This window comes from Colobus angolensis, unplaced genomic scaffold (genome assembly GCF_000951035.1).
Source record: "Colobus angolensis palliatus isolate OR3802 unplaced genomic scaffold, Cang.pa_1.0 Scaffold101, whole genome shotgun sequence".
Lineage (NCBI taxonomy): Eukaryota > Metazoa > Chordata > Mammalia > Primates > Cercopithecidae > Colobus > Colobus angolensis.
This window is the reverse complement of record NW_012111031.1, coordinates 496,847-521,359: the sequence shown is the minus strand read 5'-3', so window position 1 is coordinate 521,359 and position 24,513 is coordinate 496,847. Positions and strand designations below refer to the sequence as shown.

At 37.4% G+C, this 24,513-nt stretch overlaps 1 protein-coding gene across 1 annotated transcript in view; it reads left to right on the top strand.

Moving 5' to 3' along the window:
• The window catches only part of WDFY2 (WD repeat and FYVE domain containing 2), a 176,797-nt gene that overhangs the window by 101,304 nt on the left and 50,980 nt on the right, over positions 1–24,513 (top strand). Inside the window, exon 4 of the mRNA XM_011939056.1 lies at positions 13,668–13,722. Coding sequence (XP_011794446.1) covers positions 13,668–13,722 — 55 coding nt within the window. The remainder of the gene's footprint in view (positions 1–13,667; positions 13,723–24,513) is intronic.

The window sequence follows — 24,513 nt, the reverse complement described above, 5'->3', positions numbered from 1 at the left end:
AAGGATCAGTGGATAAAAAATCAAGAGACAGGCCCACATTTTAAGTGTGGGCTATGCACCCTGCAACCAGGTAAGCCTCTGACCCTGATACTTTTTCCTTAGTATCTCTCTAGACTTTCTCCTTAGTATCTCTAGACTTTCATTTCCCTATCTAAAAAATGAGTCATCATGCTAGGTAATCTCTAAGACCCCTTACAAACTCTGAAACTCCACAAAATCCAAAACTTAACAACCAAAGATCCAGACTTCTTTCACCAGCAGCTTTCCTAAGTAGAGAGATAGTAATTGTCAGCCTCTTAACCATTAGGCTAAATATTATGACGTTAGGTGTAAGCAGTTTTCAATTTCAGCAGGCAACTTTTTGGTTCAGAATAATTTTCTCAAAAGTTTTGAGCTATTTTTTCTTTTTAAAAATAAATACTAGCAGCTAGACTAAACTGATTTCATATCATTTGCTGTTTAATATTACAGCATAATTTTTATTGTGTATAAATGTTATTTAAAATATCCAATACCCTCTTTCACTGAAGGGTGGCACAGAATTCTTTAGCTAGCAGCTTCCTTTGTGTGATACATCAGTGTCTGGCTTCAGAGTCTGGCCATGAGCAGGATATTTCCCATTCACTGAATAGCTTCCAAGAGCATCTGTCCTTAAGATTGTGAAATTGGCCAGAGGCAGTCTTGAAAGTGGTTACATCCAGACCTGTGTGTCTTTTCTCTCTTACCTTCTCCCTTCCATCCTCTTGGGAGGGATATTATTGAGAAGCCAACTGCATCTGCTTACTTGTAGTCAGTGTTGGGAGACTGGGAATGGGAGGGCACAAAAACATGTTACCACTGATGAGAAAAGATGATGACAGGTAAACCGTGAAGCATCCAGGCAGACTAGAGGGGCAGCAGCCAGACAATTAAACAGTTCATGTGTGGAGAAACCTTGAAATTGCTTTGTTTTGTGTTTTATATGTGTAAACCTGAATTTGAGGAAGAATTTATAGGAAGAATTTGTAAACCCGAGTTTGTCTCTTTGTAGGTGATATTTGGAATCTGGAGAGGCAAGCAGCTGCTGCGGTTGCACAAACCCCAGTTATCTTTAGTTTTCTTGTTTCTGATGCTTCCATGTAGTGTGGCCTGTCTTAGAAATGTGACATGGGATTTCCTTATGGAGTTCCGGAGCCTAGGTGGGGGATTTGCATTTGAAGCATCCCTTCCCCCGACTTTTTAAAATACACGTGGTCAGAAAAGATTAGGCTCATAGGCATTTGACCAGAGGGGGAAAAGGCACTTACTCTCTGGATTCCTGGGTGAAACAATGTCCCATTGTTTGGTAGCCAGCGAAACCTCTTTTCATAATTATAAACAAACAAGAATAATCTTTGAACTCCGTAGGCACATTTGCAGAATCTGAAATGAAGATTAAGCAAAGCCTAACATCAAGTCAGTCACTGAAACCTGCAGTTTTCAAACTGTGATCTGTGAGATGAAAGCTATTTTCATAATAATACTATTATTTGCCCTTTTCACTCTCATTTTCTAAGAAATGTCCAAATTATATGCAGAAATAGGATGGGAATCTGTCTTCAGTTAAGCTACACATTAATGAGATTTGCTAAAATGGAAAACAGGGCCACTCTTTTCACTAAATTTTTTGTTTTGTAAAAAATCGTTATTTTTTATAGATTATTTATATTAACATGTAATACATTTGCTATTGTTACTTTAATGAATTAATATTTAAAAATTTTTTCCATTTTAATTTAGAACATGATATGTTTTAATCAGTACCACCCACATAAATAAAAGTTCATCAGACCCCTTAGTAGTTTGTTTTTAAGAGTAAAGGGAACCCTAAGACCCAAAAGTTTGAGAACTGCTCATTTAAACAAAAAGACAACCAAAGGGTACAAGTTCTAGGCCACTGGTTGTTTAAGTGTGGAGATAGCCATAAGTAAGAGACATTAAGTATCTTCGAGGGTCTTTCGTAGAGCCATTCTTATGGGATTTGACAGTTTATGGGGGTTTTTTTAGGGTTTTTTTTTTTTCTTTTTAAGAGCAGTTTTAGGTTCACAGCAAATTGAGAAGAAGGTTCAGAGACTTCCCACACACCCCCTTCCACACACATGCATAGCCTTCCTCATCATCAACATCCCCTACCAGAGTGATATGTTTGTTACAGCTGATGAACCTACATCATTAATGCCTCATTACCGCACACAGTCCATAGGTTACAAGTAGGGTTCACTCTTGGTGATGTACATCCTATGGGTTTGAACAACTGTGTAATGACTTGTGTCTACTATTGTAGTATCGTACAGAGTAGTCTTAAGTACCCTAATCCTCTGTGCTTTGTGATGGCCATGTGCAAACTCCAGTTATCAAAGAACAGAAACTGACTTATCAGAAGAGAACAGTTGGTTGAGAAGGGATAATATGAACAGATTATCGCACTTACAGAAAAAAGCAGAGATACCAGGGAGAGGCCCTGAGCCTGCGAGATACAGAGGATAACTAGTGCAGCTTCATTGGCCAGTACCTTTCCCATTATACTTTCTGTCTTTTTACAATAAATCCTCTTTTCTAGTCGTCTGAGGTCCTTGCAACCAAAGGAGCCAAGTAAAACCTACAATAACACAAGTATGGAGATTATAAGGACCAGCACAGTTTTTATGATTAAGACTTGGTTTTCATTCTGAACTTCTTGGTAGTTGAGGCAAAAAGGAGACTGTTAATCTTGAAGCTATATAATTTTTTAAAAGGCAGTTTTAAAGGTAGTAATACTTTTCTAATACTGAAGTTAAATCAATCACTGTCTTATGCATAGAGGTTTTTTGAAATGTTAAAAATAGAATTACTTAGCTGGGTACGGTGGCAAATGCCTGTAATCCCAGCTACTCAGGTGGCTGAGTCAGGAGAATCGCTTGACCCTGGGAGGCAGAGGTTGCAGTGAGCCAAGATCGTGCCATTGCATTCCACCCTGGGCAACAAGAGCTAAACTCCATCTCAAAAACAAACAAACAAACAAACAAAAATTACCATATTCTAGCAATCCCACTTTTGGGTATATACCCCAAAGAATTGAAAGCAAGATTTTGAAGAGATGTTTGCACACTCATGTTTCTTGCAGCATTATTCACAATAGCCAAGAGGTTAAAACAACCCAAGTGTCTTATCAGCAGATGAATGGAGAAAGAAAAATGTGGTATATACATACAATGGGATATTATGCAGCCTTTAAAAAATAGGAAATCCTGTCACATACTGTAAAGTGATGAACTTCAAGGACATTATAGTAAGTGAAATAAGCCAGTCACAAAAGGACAAATACTCTCTAATTTCACTCATATGAAGTATCGAAAGTAGTTAAAATTATAGAAATAGAAAGAATAGAAAGATGGTTACCACAGACTGGGGTAGAGGAGAAGAATTAGTGTTTAATGGATATAGAGTTTGTTCTGCAAAATGAAAAAGTGACAGAATTTGGTTGTACAACAATGTGAATATATTTAACATATCTAAAGTATACACTTAAAAATGATTAAGATCATTTTTAATGTTACAGGTTTTTTACCACAGTAAAAAAAAAAAAAATCAGTCACCCTCATTTCAATTAATATTCGAGACACTAAATATATTGGACAATATCCTGGGCATTTCTTTTTTTTATCCTGGGCATGTCTAAAGCAGATATAGAAATAAATTTTATATGGAAATGCAAATGAGAAGTTTACTAATATCGGGCTTCCCAACTAGATTTCGCCTTTAAACCAACTTCTTTTTTATGGAGAGAGATGTAGAAAGAAAACACCTTTATCCTCAACCAGAAACATGGTACCTCTGTGTTCATGAAAATTTTTATGTATATATCTCTTCTCTTCAGTAACGGCTTCACATAGGCACGCAAATAATATTACTTCAAAGCCATGTATTTTCGTATGACACTTCTGCTGGGTAGTTAAACCAATGACATTATTCTTTCCTTCATTTTTTATCACATTTGGGCCAAGTTAAGAATTCCTGTTTATTTTTTAGATGACCTACCTGGATGGTTTGAAGTATATTTTTCTGGAAGGAGAGAAAAATCTACATGGGAAATGTAACTACTATTTAGTTTTCTTCAAAAAATTGGATCTATCAAGCATTACATCAGTTTTTATCTCTGATGTGCAACAAACATGACAAAGAATCAGTAGCAAATAATTGAATTTTAGATATTTCTATTCCTAAAGTAGTGTTATATTTTAAGAAATGAGAGATCATTGGCAAAGTTTCAAATAAGGAAGCTCACAATTGAATTTTTTTTAATGTGTAAGGTACTATGGTTCTATTATTGTAATTCTTTAGGATCTATTTCACTGAAATGTACTTAATAGGTGAGGAGGTGGGCAGTGCTTAGAACTGTATAATACTCCTTTACCAGTGAAGATACAGCGTGAAAAGTCAGGGTGACCATGGTAACAGCAAAAGAACCAAGCTTATTGCTTTCTAATTAAATTTTTTGCTGTTCAAAAGTTCTTTATTTTTTATTTTTTATTTTTTTTTAAGAAACAGGTCTCACTGTGTTGCCTAAGCTGACCTTGAACTCAAGTCATCAAGCCTCAGCCTCCCAAAGTGCTGGGATTACAGCCGTGAGCCACTATGTCCACCTGTTTAAAAGTTTTTGTATTTTGCAATGGCTGAACATTACTTTTAAAAAGAAAGAAAAAGAGACACAAGGGTGGTGGTGGGGTGGGGAGGGGGAACAAAAACTGACCAGTAAAAGTACTTGGCCCAGGGTAGGGGCTGCTGCCTTAACATATACATGAAATTGGAAGTATCTTTGTGTGGGGTACGGATACTTTAAATTTCTTCCTGCATGTCTGTTCCTTCTGCTATAATAAAACAACTAAAGGTGAGTAATTTGTAGACAACATAAATTTATTTCTCACTGTTCTGGAGGCTGGGAATTCTAAGATCAAGGCACTGGCAACTTTGTTGTCTGGTAAGGGCCTGGGCTCTGCTTCCAAGATAGCACTTGAAGGCTGTGTCCTCTGGAGGGGGCGAACACTGTCCTCACATGGCAGAATTGATGGAAGGGACAAAAGGGGTGAATGTTCCCTTGAAATTTTAAAATAAGGTCCTTAATCCTATTCAATAACCTCTTAAAAGTTGCACCTTTCAATAATATCATATTGGCAGTTAAGTTTCAACACATGAATTTTGGGAGGGACACAAACATTTAAACCTTAGCATTGCACCTAGGCCTTACTGCCCTGCCATGCCCACTTCTGTGGATGAAACCAGAAGCCGCAGCACTTACAGACCCCGTAGCTTCCTTTCCATTTCTTCCTGCTTTTCACAGAAAGGTTCAAGACATCTCTGAGAACTTGTGATGTGCAGGAAGAACCAAAGGATGACCAGAAAACAAAATTATACCTTTCATTTAAAGAAAAAAATAAAGTCCTGCCTCTTGGCCTCTTACTTAGACTGACAGAAAGCTGAATAACAACTTGATTCAGATAAGGTGACCTCTGTTATCAAACAAGAGACATGGTATCTGTTTGGCAGGTGTATTTTTATAACCCAGTAGAAAATAAGGACTGTTGTGGAGAAAATGCCACAAGAGTGTTGTGAATGGCATGTGTGTACACAGGCATGGGCCTTGCCTTGTACATTCTTTAACAACAGGGCATGCTAGAACCTTTTTAAAAAAATACAGTGTTGCCGAAATACAGTAATATTACCATCTGATTGACTTATTCTGCCAGGCTTGGTTTTCATAGGAATTTAGAGAGACAAAGAGATGTGGAAAAGGCATTGACAAATGTACAAACAAGCTAATATTATTAGTTTTCTCCATTTTTTTCTTTTTTCCACCCCCAGCCCAAAGCATTGGCTACAAATAATGTTGCAGCTTAGTCTTCTTAAATAGTCTTTTTCTCTTTTCTTCTCTTTCCTTAGTTTGTTCTAAAACATCAAAGAACTCTTCTTCCTTTCCTTCTAAATCTTGGGACTTAGGAATGTAAGTGTCCCACGTAGCCAAGTACCCTATTCAAGATTATTCAACTCACTCTGACTACCACATATCAAGATTTCAAATGGATTGGTAGTGAGCCTCCCGGGAGCTGTGAAATCACTGTTTTTCAGTTTTGGTCCAAAGTTAGCACCTGTCAATCTACCCTTTTTTTTTTTTTTTTTAAATTCAGAGTTTACCAAGTAATAGAAAAATGATCCCATTCACAGAAGTTACTATCACATAAATATAGAAATAATTTCAAAAAATATGTAAAACAGTTGAAGAAAATTATAAAAATTGATTAATATACATAAAAGAAGACCTTTAAGTCTCAAATCTTCCTGAATTTAAAGGTTTAATTCAATTCCAATCAAAATTGTTAATGTGATTTTTCTTTTTTGCTATTAAAAAGATTATTTATGTTCATCTAACTACATTTTTCTTTAAGAAATTAGGAGACACATAGCCTTTATATTAACATATAAGTTGTATCTACTGTAATTAAATCATTTTGGTTCTGGCAAAGGAATAAAACAGGGTTAGAAAACTCCTAAACAGACTCAATTCAATGAAAGCAAATAAAAGATGGTAAAGCCCACAAGGCAGTGTGGATGGGAAAAGTTACTAAACAAATGGTGCTGGAGCAGTTGGTTTGCTTTTAAGAAAAAGATCGATTTTAATTCTCACCTCTTGTCTTATACCAAAATTAATTCCCGGAGCATGAAGCAGCATTACATGTAAGTAAAGCCTTAAAAAAGAAAAAGAAAAACTAGAAGTCAGTTGACTAGACGTTTATAAACAATGTATCAAGAAGAATGTTGTACGCTTAAAAGAATAGAAGTCATAAATGAAAATATTATATTTAACTACATAAAATGCAAAACTTCCCAGCATTAAGAGAATCTACTTAAATATAGTTTTTTAAAAGCAACAAATAGTTACGTGGAATATGACAGAAAAGGGAAAATATCCTCAGTCCATGACAAGCGTATGCAAATAGATAAGAAAAACAATAAAATCCTGTAGATAGAAAAGTAATGAAAGAGGAAATACTAAGGGCCAGTAAACATTTTGAGGTGTTAAAATTTTTTTAATTCTATTTTTATCTAAGTTGTAGTAGTTTTAGAATATACATATCAGCTAGAATTAAATAAAGTAGGCACTTTAGAACACTAATGGAAAGGGCATAAATTGGCACAAACTATTTAGAAAAAATATTGGTAATATTCAGAGCTTTAGAAATATTTTTCCTTTGTGTCAATAATTTCATTTCTAGAAAACCATCCAAAGAAAATAATCATAAAGATACACAAAGATTATTTGTAAGGATATTCCTATTTTTGTAACAAAACATTGGTGTCTTAGAAATGTAACAGACCAAATGCAGTGACTCAACGCCTATAATCCCAGCACTTTGGGAAGGCTGAGGCAGGCAGATTGCTGGACCACAGGAGTTCAAGACCAGCCTGGGTAACATGGTAAAACGCCATCTCTACAAAAAATACAAAAATTAGCCAGGTGTGGTGTCTCGTGCCTGTAGTCCCAGCTACTCAGAAGGCTGAGGTGGGATGATATTTGAGCTTGGGAGGTTGAGGCTGCAGTGAACTGTGTTCATGCCACTGCACTCCAGCCTGGGTGACAAAGCAAGATCCTGCCTCCAAAAAAAAAAAAAAAAAAGGAAATATAACAGTTAAAGACTAATTAGGTAAAATCCTTTCTTGCCTTCCAATGGGATATTATGATATTATGTATCCATTAAAATTCATTTTTTCAAAAAAATAGGTAGTGACATGAGAAATGCCCATGTAATAGTGTTAAGTTAAAAAGGAAAGCTACAAAACATCATCAACAGTACTACTGTTCCAATTGTATGTGTTTTTGTGTATACACGGGGAAAAGCTTGAGAACCTGAATTCGAATTCTTCAATTATAATTGTTCAGTGTCTTCCAAAAGATTTAAAGAAAAGCTTCTTAATCCGTTTTTTAAAAATTAACTCTCATAGAGTACTTACTATGTGACAGGCACTGCTTTAAAATGCTTTTTTATAATAACTGAGTCTCATACAGTCTTATGAGGCTACTACACAGAAGGAAAGTGAAGCACAGAGCTCTTGAGCAACTTGTCAAGATCATTTAACAAGTATGTGTTTTAGCTCAGAATTAAACTGGACAATTTGGTTCCAGTGCCCAAGTTCTTAACCACCATCCTTTGCTATCTTTAAGCCAGAATCCAATGAAGATAGCACCAAAATGAAAAGCTATAGACCAATAATACTCTTACATGTAGATGTAAAAATTCTTATCAAATATTAGCATATCATATCCAGTAGTGTATTAAAGGAAGAATACATCAGGGCAAGTTTGGATTCTTCCAGGAGTTAAGAATGGGTCAGTATCAGAAAACTGTTTAACAATAATCAATTACTTTTGTAAATGGAAGGATTTTAACAAATTTCATTTAATAGATATCAACACATTCTGTTCAATTTAATTAAATTTGGCAACTACTCTTAATAAAAATTCCAGATAAAACTAAAATAGCAGTGATTACCTAAACTTGGTCAGGGTTTAGGCAAGTCAACAACAAATATTGTGTTAAATGCTACAATAGCGTACTAAAACTTACTACATGTGTATCCCAAAACCAAGAGTTGTTTTCATTATGTGTGAGAAGTAATTCATTGGAAATTGAAATGGGGTTGGGGGAAATGCCATTTAAACTAGTAAAGAAAAATTGTATTTAAGTACATTACAGTTAAAATATTATTACAGTATATTACAGTTTAAATACAGTTAAACAGTATATTACAGTTTAAATATTATTCCTTCCCAAATTAAAACTGAAAAGATATAATGCAATTTTAACTCATAATGCCATGGTTGTTTGTTAATTAAAAAAAAAAAAACATTTCAGTACTACAAAAGATTTAATAAAATTTAACAGCAGAATATTAGGAGAGAAAATACTGTCAATTCACATATTAAACAAAGGATAACTATCCCTAATAATCAAAGAATTTGTACAATTTAGTAAGACAATTACAAATGCAATAGACAAAAGGAGCAAAGGATGTGCCTCAGCCACATCATATATACTGCCTCAGATTTTCTTGATTGTACTTGTTTCCTGGGCTCTCTTGGCACCTTGTTCCACCCTGAGGCCTAAGCCCAGAGGATCTGGTTCCCATGCTACTTCTGAATTATATGAAGCACAGCACTGCAGAGACACAGATACGACTTCCCCGGTGGCTGCAACAGGGCTAGGTGGTCCAACTTTCTACAAGCAGAGAGAAATTAGATTCATGTGGAGCTATGATTAAAATGCAAAGGGATATGGGAGACATCTGGCAGTTAAATTCCCTCTCCATCCCTCCCTTCAGTGGATTTTTCCAAAACGTGGTGTTTCACTTCTATCTGTCCAGAGACTTCCTGAATGCTGAGAAGCAGCTAGGCATCTTGTGAAACTCAGGCGAGCTTGGTAATGCACCACCATCTTTCTCCACTTTGCTTTGCTTTACCCTCACTCACTGTTGGCGATACTGCACCTTCAAATAAAGCATTAGGCTTAAGCTTTGCTTCACGCTGTTTTTCAGAGAACCAGGCTACAGCAGAATTTGAACAAAAAATTCGTAAAACAAGAAATGAATGAAAATAGCAAATAAACACAAAAAGTTCTCCAGCTTATAAATAGTGTAACGAACATAAACCACAATGAGATACCCTCTTGTTTCGCACATCAGTTTGGCAAAAATTGAAAAAATCAATAGCATTCAATGCTGATAAGATGTGGGAAAAAATGCTGTCAAATGAAGATGGGGGTAGGTGACAGAGTGCATGGCTGCATGCTTCCTGGAAAATAATATGACAGTGTTTATTAAGACATTAAATATACATGATATTTGAGCCAGTGTCTCTTCTACATAGACATTAGTTCATATGGATATACTTGCAAAGACCTTTCTCAAAGTATTGCTATAATTGTAAATTATAGCAGACAAATGGAATGTCCACTTAAAATGTGAAGTACTTGAATAAAGTTTGGCATATCCATTTTATGGAATATTATACAGCCATCAGAAAGAATAACTTAGAACTACGTGCTTCTGGAAAATAGCGCTCTGGTGTACTTTAGATGAAAACAGAGAGTTACAGAATGATATCTATAATGTGATCCTGTTTTTATACAACAAAGAAATGTATATATGTTCATATATGTTTGTATAAGGGTTTAAAAAAAAGACATGGTGGGATATGCCAGACTGTTAACATTAGTTGCCTCAAAAGGGTGAGATTGAAGGTGAAGACAATTGTTAGCTTTTTGCTTGTATAGCCTATATTGTTTGATGTATTACAGTGAACATTAAAAACAACTAAGTGATAGATGGGTGGACAGCTGAATGGAAAGAAGGAAGGATAGAAATAATAAAGAAGGAATAGAAACTATTTTATCCAAAATATTTCAAATGTGTATATCTTTTTTTTTTTTTTTTTTTTAAGACAGAATCTCGCTCTCTTGCCCAGGCTGGAGTGCAGTGGTGCGATCTTGGCTCACTGCAAGCTCCGCCTCCCGGGTTTATGCCATTCTCCTGCCTCAGCCTCCCGAGTAGCTGGGACTACAGGCGCCCGCCACCTCGCCCAGCTAGTTTTTTGTATTTTTTAGTAGAGATGGGGTTTCACCGTGTTCGCCAGGGTGGTCTCGATCTCCTGACCTCGTGATCCGCCCGTCTCGGCCTCCCAAAGTGCAAATGTGTATATCTTTGATTAATTTGTTTTGAACTTTTATTGGTCAATCCTAAGAAAATAACTGCAGCCAAACCTTTACATTTTAATTGTTCATGAGTGTTAAGAGACAAAATCTTTTAAAAACTCAATTTGGCCATATCTATCAAAATTTCAATGGTTATACTCTTTGATCCAATAATTCTACTTTTTGGACTTTTATTTTATAGAAGTACTGCTGGAGACATATAAAGATATAATACATTTAATGTAATATTTTCAATAAGGAAAACTGGAAACAAACGTTCATCAATAAAGGAATATTAAAGGAATATTATGGCCAGGCGTGGTGGCTCACGCCTGTAATCCCAGCACTTTGGGAGGCCAAGACAGGCAGATCACCTGAGGTTGGGTGTTCAAGACCAGCCTGACCAACATGGAGAAACCCCATCTCTACTAAAAATACAATAAATTAGCCGGGCGTGGTGGCACGTGCCTGTAATCCCAACTACTCAGGAGGCTGAGGTAGGAGAATCGCTTGAACCCAAGAGGGCGGAGGTTGCGGTGAGCCGAGATCACACCGTTGCACTCTAGCCTGGGCAACAAGAGTGAAGCTCTGAAGCTCTGTCTCAAAAAAAAAAAAGAATATTTACTGCATCCTATGCAGTCATCAAAAAGAATGAAGTTGATGAGTATGTACTCGTGGAATTATATGCATGAACTGTAAAAAGAAAACAGCATTGCCAAGTAGTTTTAATGTTTTGTTTTATTATACATTATTACAACTGTACTTTCCATAATACTTATGTTTGAGAAATGGTATCACAAGGGGTTTTTAGTGTTTATTTTTCTTACATTTCTTAGAGTAGTATATTGTGTTTCTATGATCAAAAAAGTAATAACAAAAGCTGACACAAAATCTAAATTTTCTCCATAATTATATGTTTTTATTATCATAGGAAAAATAAATGACCAAGAAATTAGGTTTACCAATGCATTGAACTGGTAATTTTATTTTTAATGTGTATATTAAATCCTAAATGCAAACCTCTACTAAGTTGTGTTATTTTATACCTTAACGTTGTTTCGAAAGGAATTGTAGTATCTTTTGACCAGGCCAGAGAACCATTTCAGTATATTCAAAGTAGCATGAACAATATGAGTTCGGAAAACGTTTGGCCAGATAACAGTTGTCTTTAATAAATTTATTTGTGTATGTGTCACGATATTTGGGACCCTGTAAAGTTGGGGGTCAGGGTCAAGGTCCTGTTGCCTGGGATTAAAAGTTGCTAGTGAATTGTGGCTTAGGCACCTCCCAGGTTTCCTTACCTACACTATAAGCACTTTATGGGCCAGCTACTTTACTTCTTTAAAAATTAGTCTGCTCTGGCCGGGCACGGTGGTGCACACCTGTAATCCCAGCACTTTGGGAGGCAGAGGTGGGCAGATCATCTGAGGTCAGGAGTTCAAGACCAGCCTGGCCAACATGGTGAAACCCCGTCTCTACTAAAAATACCAAAATTAGCCGGGCATGGTAGCATGCACCTATAATCCCAGCTACTAGGGAGGCTGAGGCAGGAGAATTACTTGAACCTGGGAGGCAGAGGTTGCAGTGAGCCAAGATTGCACCACTGCACTCCAATCAGGCAACAGAGCAAGACTCTATCAAAAAAAAGAAAAGAAAAAAAAATTAATCTGTTGTGTCCAGTTGTAGGTCTAACTCTTTCAAAACAAGAAGTGAATGTAGTGCCACTCCTTGAAGAAATAATGATATGAATTTTTAAAGTGACAAGTTGAATAATGTTATTACTGAGAAAATCATGAAGAAAATTCATTTGTAGATAAGCTTCTTAAAGGGGGCTGGAATAGAAAAATGAATAAGCAAAGTAACTTTATTGCCTTGTATATTCTCTCACATCATCTCCTACTTTACCTTTGTGACATTTATCACAAAAACAATAAAATAATTATTTCCTTCTGAAAAATTACACAAACTACTAAACTCAGGAAGACCCAGATAGCAAGTAAGGCATTTAGGTGTCTTTCTTCCCATCCCCCTTTTTTAAAGTTATCAAAGAAAAATCCTGGATACTTCCAAATATTTTGAAAAGATTAATTGCCCTGTTTCTAAACTCAGATGAAAGTATCAATTTATTATACTTTGCAGCTTTCCTTATGTTTCATAATATACTCTTTAAGAATACCTGGATATTTTTCATTTAAATGAAGCCTAAGGACTCAAAACTTGGCTGGATCTCATAAACCCTCAATCAGCTTCTACATACGGGTCACTGTATACACAGATGCTTGGGCGAAACAGCACACACTTACGTGTCCCCACAAAGGGTATATATAATGTGCGATATAGAAATTGATATTTTCAGTAAATTTGACATTCAGGCTAATCTCATTATATTGAGAAGTGCCTTTGTGTGACTATTATTTATTAGTTACCTACTGTGCCAAGGTACTGTGTCCGGTTCCCTGGGGATACAGAGATGAGTAAGATGCAACCTTGAGACGCTTGTAGTAAGGGGAAATAAATTACTAATCTTAGAAAAAGAATCTTTAAAATACCTAATTTATTTTTAATAGAGAGTTGCCATCCATTTCCTTACTGGTTAGAGCGTTGAAAATTTTTAGCTTTGGCACCCTTGAAAGAAAAGTATTTTGAATTAGGTTTATCTTCAAAATTGTCCAGTATCAAGATGCTCAACTTGATCTGGTTTTCTTCTCGTGCATACACAAAAAGTCAACACTTATAAGGTAAAATTATGATAACTGCATGGGATCATAATTACGATTGTTACTTTTAAAGGGGTACAAAAATTCTGAGTTGATGGGCAAAATACTAATGTTAGATGTAATTGTCATAATAATTTGCTTTATTCAATCTGGTTTTACCAAATATAGTCTTAAAGAATTTATTTTTATTTAATATTTTTCTTTTCTTTTACAGGAGTTTATATTGTCAGAAGATTATAACAAGATGACTTCTGTGAAAAACTATCAAGGTAGGGAGTGAGAGGAGTACCTTCATTACCCAGATTCTAAAATACTTCTTGGTGCTTTTCACTGCCACAAGATAATACTTACTTTACAATCATCAGGGAAACAAAACAGAGCAACCTTTTGAGTGAATGTTATCCCTGTTTTTGAATTAAGAAACTGAGGCCCAGTGAGGTTGGATGGCTTGCCTGGGGTTCTAGTTAAGTGCAGAGCCGTATCAGGTCAGTGTGACTCCCAAACCCACAGCCTTTGTCTTCCTACTATAACATGCTGCCTTTCAACAGTACAGCAGGTTTAGAAAGTGGGTCCAGTAAAAAACCACCTTAATAGGACTCATCTTTAATGTGGTTAAATGTTTTAAAATGCTCAGAGTGTGTTGTCCAAGGGGAAGAATTGTGGTTTTATCATGTCTTCAACATTGACAGGCCATCTGCCAACAATTTTTGGAAGGGATTTCTTTATTCAGACTAACAGTGTTGTGGAACCAGAAAGTTAGAGGTAGACCTTTTAACACTTAGAGTCATGAGAATTCTCTTGACTCACCTTTAATGGGAGGATGATCATCCAGCCTCTCCTTTAGTACCTCCAGAGACATAGGAACCGTTATGATTTTGGAAAATTCTAAGCATTAAGTTCTTTAAGATTTGGGGCTAAAATTTATTTCTCTTTATTCTTTAATTTTCTGACATATTATTCATCAAATATTTATTGAGTGTCTATTATGTTCTGGTGACAGAATTGCAATAGTGAACCAGACATGTATAGTATCTATGTATAAGCAGTTTATAATCATGGAGAGGATACAGATGGTGAGAGGATACAGATGGCCATTAAAACATTGTGTGATAAGTGATAAATGTTCCTCTATTGGTGTTGCTTAGCCTGTTGGACCTACAGAAATTGAATACAATCTCTCTTACACATGACAACCTTTCAATTATTTTAAAACAACAGTGAAAGTTTCTACCCCTTCCCTTCTGTCTCCTGTTTCAATCTGCAGTGTTTTGCTCTCACTTCTCTTTTCCAGGCTATGTATTTTATATCTCTAATTTTTATTTTATGTTATGTGAGTCTTTATTCTTTAAAAACAGTTTTTACATGTATCCTGTAAATATGGACAATTGTTTTTTATCAAGTTTTAAAAATACATTACTTAACAAAAAACTTTTTTAATTGGCTTGGTCACATATTTGGGATATCATTTGGTACCTTTAGGACCATTTAAAAATACAATACCTTGTGGTAGGTAACCTTTAAGATGGTTCCTAATGATCATTGCCTCCTGGAATTTATCCTGTACCTCCAGTATGGGCTTGACCTAGAATATGGCAAGTGATGGATATCACTTCTGAGATTAGGTTACAAAGTTACCAAAACTTCCACCTTGCTTGCCCACTCTGCACTTTTGTGTGCTTGCTTTGATGAAAGCCAGCTGCCATGTTGTGGGCTGCCCTGTGGAGAAGCCCATGTGCTGAGGAACTGAGGGAGGCCTTCTCAACAGCCAGTAAGGAACTGACACCCTAATTTAACAGCCCACAAGGAACTGAATCCAGCCAGTACTATGTGAGAGAGTTTGGAAGCAGATTCTCCCCCTGTCAAGCTTTCAGATGAGACCACAGTTCCATTCCACACCTTGATTCCATCCTGTGAGAGACTTTATGACAGAGGCATGCAGCTAAACTGTACCAATATTTCAGACTCTGAGATAATTAACATTTACTGTTTTAAGGCACTAAGTTTTGGGGTAATCTGTTACACAGCAATAGGTAACTAATACATGCATGTAATCTGATAAGTACAAAATTATATTCTCTCTTTTCCTCAGCACTGTTCTTATATAGGGTGAATTTCTGGCAGCCATTTTACACTATGGGCTCATGTGGAGCAGTCAACTCAAGCTCCTCCACAGTTCTCACTTGAATTATTTTTTTTTTTGTAGTTCTTTTTTTAATTTTTAATTTTTATGGATAGATAGTAGGTGTATATATTTATGGGGTACATGTGACATTTTGATGCAGGCATGCAATGCATAATCACATAAGGGTAGATGGGGTATCTATCGCCTCAAGTATTTATCCTTAATGTTACAAAAAATCCAGTTATACTCTTTTAGTTATTTTAAATTGTTTTGAGTTATTTTTAAGCTATATCTTCAGTACTTTTGAAGCTGTTTCTTGTTTTTATTTTTGTTTTTAAAATAAAAACTAAATGCTGCACTTAACATCCTGTTAATCACAATCTCATTTTATTTAGCCTATCACCTCAGCTTACCAAGATACTTAGAAATCCCAGTTGTCATTAAATATATTAATTTCTGCTTAATTTTGTGTTTTTCTTAAATGTATAAGCATAACATACCATTTCCTATGTCTTTGTTAAAATAATGATTGACCTCACAGGTATATGTATAATGAGCATATCACTAGAAACTTCTCTTCATATGCCATTATTCTTTGAGTCTCTTAATATTTCATATAAGTTCATTTTATCTACAGAGGATTACAAAAAAATTGATAACTAGAGTACTATGGAAACCTATTCTCCACGAATACCTGGAGATAATGTTAAAATTACACTTCTTGTTGGTTTTGTCATTCTTCTTAATACAATACTAGACTCATGGGAGATACAAATAAAAAAATTTCTATGAGCCAGAACCAAAGAGAGAACTAAAACTCAGAGTGATGTACATACAGTCTATCTTTGCAGCTGTCTTGGGGAGATAGAGAACCAGTAAGAGATAGATGCTTGTGTATGAACATGCACTTGGGGACAAGAAATAAGGCCCAGGGCCTGAGTGAGATGAAAAATTGAACTGAGATTTCCATAAAAGGCTGAATCTCATAAAGGACTGTACCCCCATAAAAAGAGGAACAAGACTTTCCACTAATTGGCCCTGAAGACTACAGGGAAATTTATTCCTGACCCCAACTCTGGATAAAGGATGGAACTTTACCTTGATAAATCAAAACCTGAAATGAAAACTTTTGAGTTTGGAATATAAATTTTAACCGATTATAACATGCTGGAACTCCATTTAAGAAATTAACATAAAGTGGGTCCTTGGCCAATAAGACACCACGGTTACTTTCTAGAAACAAATGCAGGCTCTTTTCAGTAAGACAAATTGCACAAAGGCCCTGCAACAAAAACAAGCACTGCTTAAGATGAATTCTTCATTTTTTTTAATTGTAAAACTAACAAGCAATCAATCTACCATGAGTAAATATTAGCAGATACCACAAACAGGATGATTAGAGTACCAAGAACCTTAGATAATAATCAACAAAGTGAAAGTAGCCATAACACAATATGTTAAATGATTGAGGAAAAAAGTTTCAGAAACAACAAGGGAATAAAACGATTGTGGAAAAAAATAGGGAGATTTTTAAGAGAACCAAATAGAACTTTTGGATAGGAAAAATATAGTCATTGAAATAAAAAATCAGTGGGTAGATTAGATTTATTAGACACAGACAAATTAGTAGAGTGTCAGATGGATTCGACGTCCACAGAACAACATTTTTAAAGCTTTTTTTTTTTTGGTGACAGGGCCTCACTCAGTCGCCCAGGATAGAGTGCAGTGGTGTGATCTCAACTGACTGCAACCTCTGCCTCCTGGTCTCAAGCAGTCCTCCCACCTCACCTCCCAAGTAGCTGGGACTACAGGTATATGCCACCACACCTGGCCAAGTTCTATATTTTTTGTAGAGATGAGGTTTCGCCATGTTGCCCAGGCTGGTCTCAAACTCCTAAGCTCAAGCAGTCCACCAACCTTGGCCTCCCAAAGTGCTGTGATTACAGGCAAGAACCACTGTGCCCAGCCCATTTTTAAAGTTCTAAAAGAAGAAAAAACTTCCAACGTAGACTTATATGCCCAGAGAAAATATCTTTCAAAAACTTAAGTAAAATAAACATTTTTTTGCACACACAAAAACAGAAAAAATTCATCATTCATAGACCTTTACTAAAAGAAATGTTAAAGGAAGTCTTTCAGGGAAAAAGAAAATGATGCCAAAAGAAACTATGTGTCTACTCAAAAGAAAGAACAGTTTAAAAAATGGGAACTGAAAAGTTTTTTTTCATATATTATATGAATCTCTTTAAAGGACAATTGACTTTTAAGTTAAAGATAGACTAGCAAGGGGTTAATAATATATGTAAATTAAAATGTGTGACAATAGTACAAAGGCCAGAGAAATAGAAGTATACTATTGTAGGTTCTAGAATACTATACATGAAGTATAATAGCACTTGGAGGAAGACTGTGGTAAGTTAAAGATATATACTATTAACCCTAAAATGACTTTCTTTTTTTTTTTGTTTTTTTTTGGAGTCAGAGTCTTGCTCTGTCACCCAGGTGGGAGTGAAGTGGCACAAGCAATTGTGGGCACCCCCCAGGTTCAAGTGATTCTCCTGCCTCAGCCTCCCAAGTATCTGAGATTACAGGCACCTGCCACCACACCCAGCTAACATTTGCATTTTTAGTAGAGACAGGGTTTCACCATGTTGGCCAGGCTGGTCTCGAACTCCTGACCTCAGGTGACCTACCTGCCTTGGCCTCTCAAAGTGCTGGGACAGGTGTGAGCCACCGCTCCTGGCCCGAAACAACTATTAAAATAACAAATTGAAGACCAGGGACAGCAGCTGACACCTGTGATCCCAGCACTTTGGGAAGCTGAGGTGGAGGATCCTTTGAGCCCAGGAGTTTGAAACCAGCCTGGGCAACACAGCAAGACCCCATCTCTTAAAAAAAAAATTACTTAGCCTGTAGTCTTAGCTACTAGGGAGGCTGAGGTGGGAGGATTTCTTCAATCCAGGGGTTCAAAGTTACAGTGAGCTGTGCCTGCACCATTGTACTCTAGCCTGGGTAACAGAGCAAGACCCTCTCTCTAAATAATAAAATAAATAGCAAATCAAAAAATGACAGCTAATAGGCAAACCAAGGAGATAAAGTAGGATCATATAGTAATTCCCAATTTTTTTTAAAAAAAAAAGCAGACTAAGAGGAAAAAGGGTGTAAAGAACAGGTGGAAAAATATAAAACAACACAGTAGTAGATTTAAATTAACAATGTCAGTAATCAGATTAAAAATAAATAATCTAAAGGCAATTAAAAGGCAGTTAACGTCAGATTGAGTGAAAGATGAGACCCAAATATAAACTATAAGAAGTGTGTTTTACATAGAAAGACACAAATAGGTTAAAAGTAAAAGGATGGAAGATGATATACAATGAGAATACTAGTCAAAAGAAAACTGGAGTGACTTTTTAAATATCAAAGTAGATTTCAGAGCAAAGAACATTACCAGGGATAAAGAAGGTATCATGAGGGCCAGTCCACCAGAAGACCATAACAATCTTAAATGTTTATGCTTCTCATAACATGGTTTTGAGATATGTGACCCAAAAGCTGATGAAACTTTAGGGAGAAATAGATACAAATTATAGTTCGAAATTTTAATACTTTCAATAATTTGTTGAAGATATTAATTGATAGAATAGTAGGCAGAGAATCAGTAAAGTACAGCAGACTTGAACAAAACAGTCAACAAACTTGCTCTCCTTGACATCTGTAGAACATTCCAACTAAAGTCTGTTTTATTTATACATTATTTTCAAGTACATGGAGAGTATTTATCAAGACAGACAATATTCTAGGCCATAAAATAAATCTCAGCAAATTTGGAAGGATTTAAGTCATGCAAAGCATGTTCTCTGATCAAAATGGAATTCAAGTAGGAATCAATAACAGAAAAATCTCTGGGACAGGTACAGTGGTTCACACCTGTTAACCCAATGCTTCTGGAGAGGGGAGGATCACTTTGGGCCAGGAGTTGAAGCCTGGGCAACATAGCAAGACGCTGTTTATATTAAAAAAAAGAAAAAGGCTGGGCGTGGTGGCTCATGCCTGTAATCCCAGCACTTTGGGAGGCTGAGGCAGGTGGATCACCAGAGGCTGGGAATTCGAGACCAGCCTGACCAACATGGAAAAATCCCGTCTCTACTAAAAATGCACAAAATTAGGCGGGTGTGGTGGCACATGCCTGTAATCCTAGCTACTCAGGAGGCCGAGGCAGGAGAAATGCTTGAACCCCGGAGGCAGAGGTTGTGGTGAGCCAAGATTGCGTCATTGCGCTCCAGCCTAGACAACAAAAGCAAAACTCGGTCTCTGAAAAAAAAAATGGAAAAAAGGCTGGGTGCAGTGACTCACGTCTGTAATCCCAGCACTTTGGGAGGCCAAGGCGGGTAGATCACCTGAGGTCGGGAGTTCAAGACCAGCCTGACCAACATGGAGAAACCCCATCTCTGCTAAAAATACAAAATTAGCCGGGCATGGTGGCACATGCCTATAATCCCAGCTAGTTGGGAGGCTGAGACAGGAGAATCGCTTGAACCTGGGAGGCGTAGGTTGCAGTGAGCCGAGATTGCGCCATTGCACTCCAGCCTGAGCAACAAGAGCAACACTCCATCTAAAAAAAAAAAAACGAAAAAAAAAGAAAAAAATTAACTGAGCATGGTGATGCACACCTGTAGTGTTAGCTACTTAGGAGGCAGAGGCTGGAGGATCGCTTGAGGCCAGGGCTTCAAGACTGCAGTGAGCTATCACAGTGCTACCATACTCTACCCTGGGCAATGGAGCAAGACCCTGTCTCTTAAAAAAAAGGAAAGACCAATCTCTGAAAAATCCCTAAATATTTGGAAGCTAAATGACACACTTCTAAATCACTCATGAGTCAAAGAAGAAGTCAGAATAGAAATTGGAAAGTATTTTGAACTGAATAAAAATGAAAACAAGATGGCCAAATGGGAACAGCTCCAGTCTACAGCTCCCAGCGTGAACGACGCAGAAAACGGGTGATTTCTGCATTTCCAACTGAGGCACCAGGTCATCTCACTGGGGCTTGTTGCACAGTGGGTGCAGCCCACGGAGTGTGAGCTGAAGCAGGGCAGGGCATCACCTCACCCGGGAAGTGCAAGGGGTTGGGGAATTCCCTTTCCTAGCCACTGGAAGCCATGACAGACAGGACCTGGAAAATTGGGACGCTTCCACCCTAATACTGTGCTTTTCCAATGTTCTTAGCAAACAGCACACCAGGACATTATATCCCATGCCTGGCTCGGAGGGTCCCACACCCACAGAGCCTCACTCACTGCTAGTACATCAGTACAAGATCGAACTGCCAGGCGGCAGGGAGGCTGAGGGAGGGGCATCTGCCATTGCTGAGACTTGAGTAGGTAAACACAGCAGCCAGGAAGCTCAAACTGGGTGGAGTCCACCCTAGCTCAAGGAGGCCTGCCCACCTCTGTAGACTCTACCACTGGGGGGCAGGGCATAGCTGAACAAAAGGCAGCAGAAACTTCTGCAGACTTAAACATCCCTGTCTAACAGCTTTGAAGAGAGTAGTGGTTCTCCCAGCATGGAGTTTGAGATCTGAGAACAGACAGACTGCCTCCTCAAGTGGGTCCCTGACCCCTGAGTAGCCTAACTGGGAGACAGCTCACAGTAGGGGCCAACTGACACCTTACATGGCTGGTTGCCTCTCTCAGACAAAGCTTTCAGAGGAAGGATCAGGCAGCAACATTTGCCATTCTGCAATATTTGCTGTTCTGCAGCCTCCACTAATGATACCCAGGCAAACGGGGTCTGGAGTGGACCTCCAGCAAACTCCAACAGACCTGCAGCTGAGGGTCCTGACTGTTAGAAGGAAAACTAACAAACATAAAGGACATCCACACCAAACCCCCATCTCTAGGTCACCATCATCAAAGACCAAAGGTAGATAAAGCACCAAAGATGGGGAGAAATCAGAGCAGAAAAGATGAAAATTCCAAAAATCAGAGTGCCTCTTCTCCTCCAAAGGAATGCTGCTCCTCACCAGCAATGGAACAAAGCTGGACAGAGAATGACTTTGACGAGTTGGCAGAAGTAGGCCTCAGAAGATCAGTAATAACAAACTTCTCTGAGTTAAAGGAGGATGTTAGAACCCGTCGCAAAGAAGCTAAAAACTTTGAAAAAAGATTAGATGAATGGCTAACTGGAATAAACAGTGTAGAGAAGACCTCAGATAACCTGATGGAGCTGAAAACCATGGCCCGAGAACTATGTGACACATGCACAAGCTTCAGTAGCTGATTCAAGCAAGTGGAAGAAAAAGGTATCAGTGACTGAAGATCAAATGAATGAAATGAAGTGAAAAGAGAAGCTTAGAGAAAAAAAGAGTAAAAAGAAATGAACAAAGCCTCCAAGAAATGTGGGACTCTGTGAAAAGACCAAATCTACGTCTGATTGGTGTACCTGAAAGTGACAAGAAGAATGGAACCAAGCTGGAAAACACCCTTCAGGATATTATCCAGGAGAACTTCCCTAACCTAGTGAGGCAGGCCAACATTCAAATTCAGGAAATACAGAGAATGCTACAAAGATACTCCTCGAGAAGAGTAACACCAAGACACATAATTGTCAGATTCACCCAAGTTGAAATGAAGGAAAAAATGTTAAGGGCAGCCAGAGAGAAAGGTCGAGTTACCCACAAAGGGAAGCCCATCAAACTAACAGCAGATCTCTTGTCAGAAACTCTACAAGCCAGAAGAGAGTGGGGGCCAATATTCGACATTCTTAAAGAAAAGAATTTTCAACCCAGAATTTCATATCTAGCCAAACTAAGCTTCATAAGTAAAGGAGAAATAAAATCATTTATAGACAAGCAAATGCTGAGAGATTTTGTCATCACCAGGCCTGCCCTACAAGAGCTCCTGAAGGAAGCGCTAAATATGGCAAGGAACAACTGGTACCAGCCACTGCAAAAAGATGCCAAATGGTAAAGACCATCGATGCTAGGAAGAAACTGCATCAACTAACGAGCAAAATAACCAGCTAACATCATAATGACAGGATCAAATTCACACATAATAATATTAACCTTAAATGTAAATGGGCGAAATGCTCCAATAAAAGACACAGACTGGCAAATTGGATAAAGAGTCAAGACCCATCAATGTGCTGTATTCAGGAGACCCATCTCACATGCAGAGACACACATAGGCTCAAAATAAAGGGATGGAGGAAGATCTACCAAGCAAATGGAAAACAAAAAAAGCAGGGTTTGCAATCCTAGTCTCTGATAAAACAGGCTTTAAACCAACAAAGATCGAAAGAGACAAAGAAGGACATTACATAATGGCAAAGGGATCAATTCAACAAGAAGAGCTAACTATCCTAAATATATATGCACCCGATACAGGAGCACCCAGATTCATAAAGCCAAGTCCTTAGAGACCTACAAAGAGACTTAGACTCCCATGCAATAATAATGAGAGACTTTAAAACCCTACTGTCAGCATTAGACAGATCAACGAATCAGAAAGTTAACAAGGATATCCAGGACTTGAACTCAGCTCTCCACCAAGCGGACCTAATAGACATCTACAAAACTCTCCACCCCAAATCAACAGAATATATATTCTTCTCAGCACCACATCACACTTGTTCCAAAATTGACCACATAGTTGGAAGTAAAGCACTCCTCAGCAAATGTACAAGAACAGAAACTATAACAAGCTGTCTCTGAGACCACAGTGCAATCAAATTAGAACTCAGAATTAAGAAACTCACTTAAAACCACACAACTACATGGAAACTGAACAATCTGCTCCTGAGTGACTACTGGGTACATAATGAAATGAAGGCAGAAATAAAGATGTTCTTTAAAACCAATGAGAACAAAGACAAAACATACCAGAATCTCTGGGACACATTTAAAGCAGTGTGTAAAGGAAAATTTACAGCACTAAATGCCCAGAAGAGAAAGCAGGAAAGATCTAAAATCAACACCCTAATATCACAATTAAAAGAACTAGAGAAGCAAGAGCAAACACATTCAAAACCTAGCAGTAGACAAGAAATAACTAAGATCAGAGCAGAACTGAAGGAGACAGAGACACAGAATACCCTTCAAAAAGATCAATGAATCCAGGACCTGTTTTTTTGAAAAGATCAACAAAATTGATAGACTGCTAGCAAGACTAATAAAGAAGAAAAGAGAGAAGAATCAAATAGATGCAATAAAAATGGTACAGGGGATATCGTCACCGATTCCACGGAAATACAAACTACCATCAGAGAATACTACAAACATCTCTATGCAAATAAACTAGAAAATCTAGAAGAAATGAATAAATTCCTGGACACATACACCCTCCCAAGACTAAACCAGGAAGAAGTTGAATCCCTGAATAGACCAATAACAGGTTCTGAAATTGAGGCAATAATTAATAGGCTACCAACCAAAAGAAGTCCAGGACCAGACGGATTCACAGCGGAATTTTACCAGAGGTACAAAGAGGAGCTGGTACCATTCCTTCTGAAACTATTCCAATAGAAAAAGAGAGAATCCTCCCTAATTCATTTTATGAGGCCAACATCATCCTGATACCAAAGCCTGGCAGAGACACAGCAAAACAAGAAAATTTTAGACCAATATCCCTGATGAACATCAATACAAAAATCCTCAATAAAATACTGGCAAACCAAATCCAGCAGCACATCAAAAAACTTATCCACCATGATCAAGTAGGCTTCATCCCTGGTATGCAAGGCTGGTTCAACATATGCAAATCAACAAACATAATCCATCATATAAACAGAACCAAAGACAAAAACTACATGATTATCTCAATAGATGTAGAAAAGGCCTTTGTCAAAATTCAACAGCCCTTCATGCTAAAAACTCTCAATAAACTAGGTATTGATGGGACGTATCTCAAAATAATAAGAGCTATTTATGACAAACCCA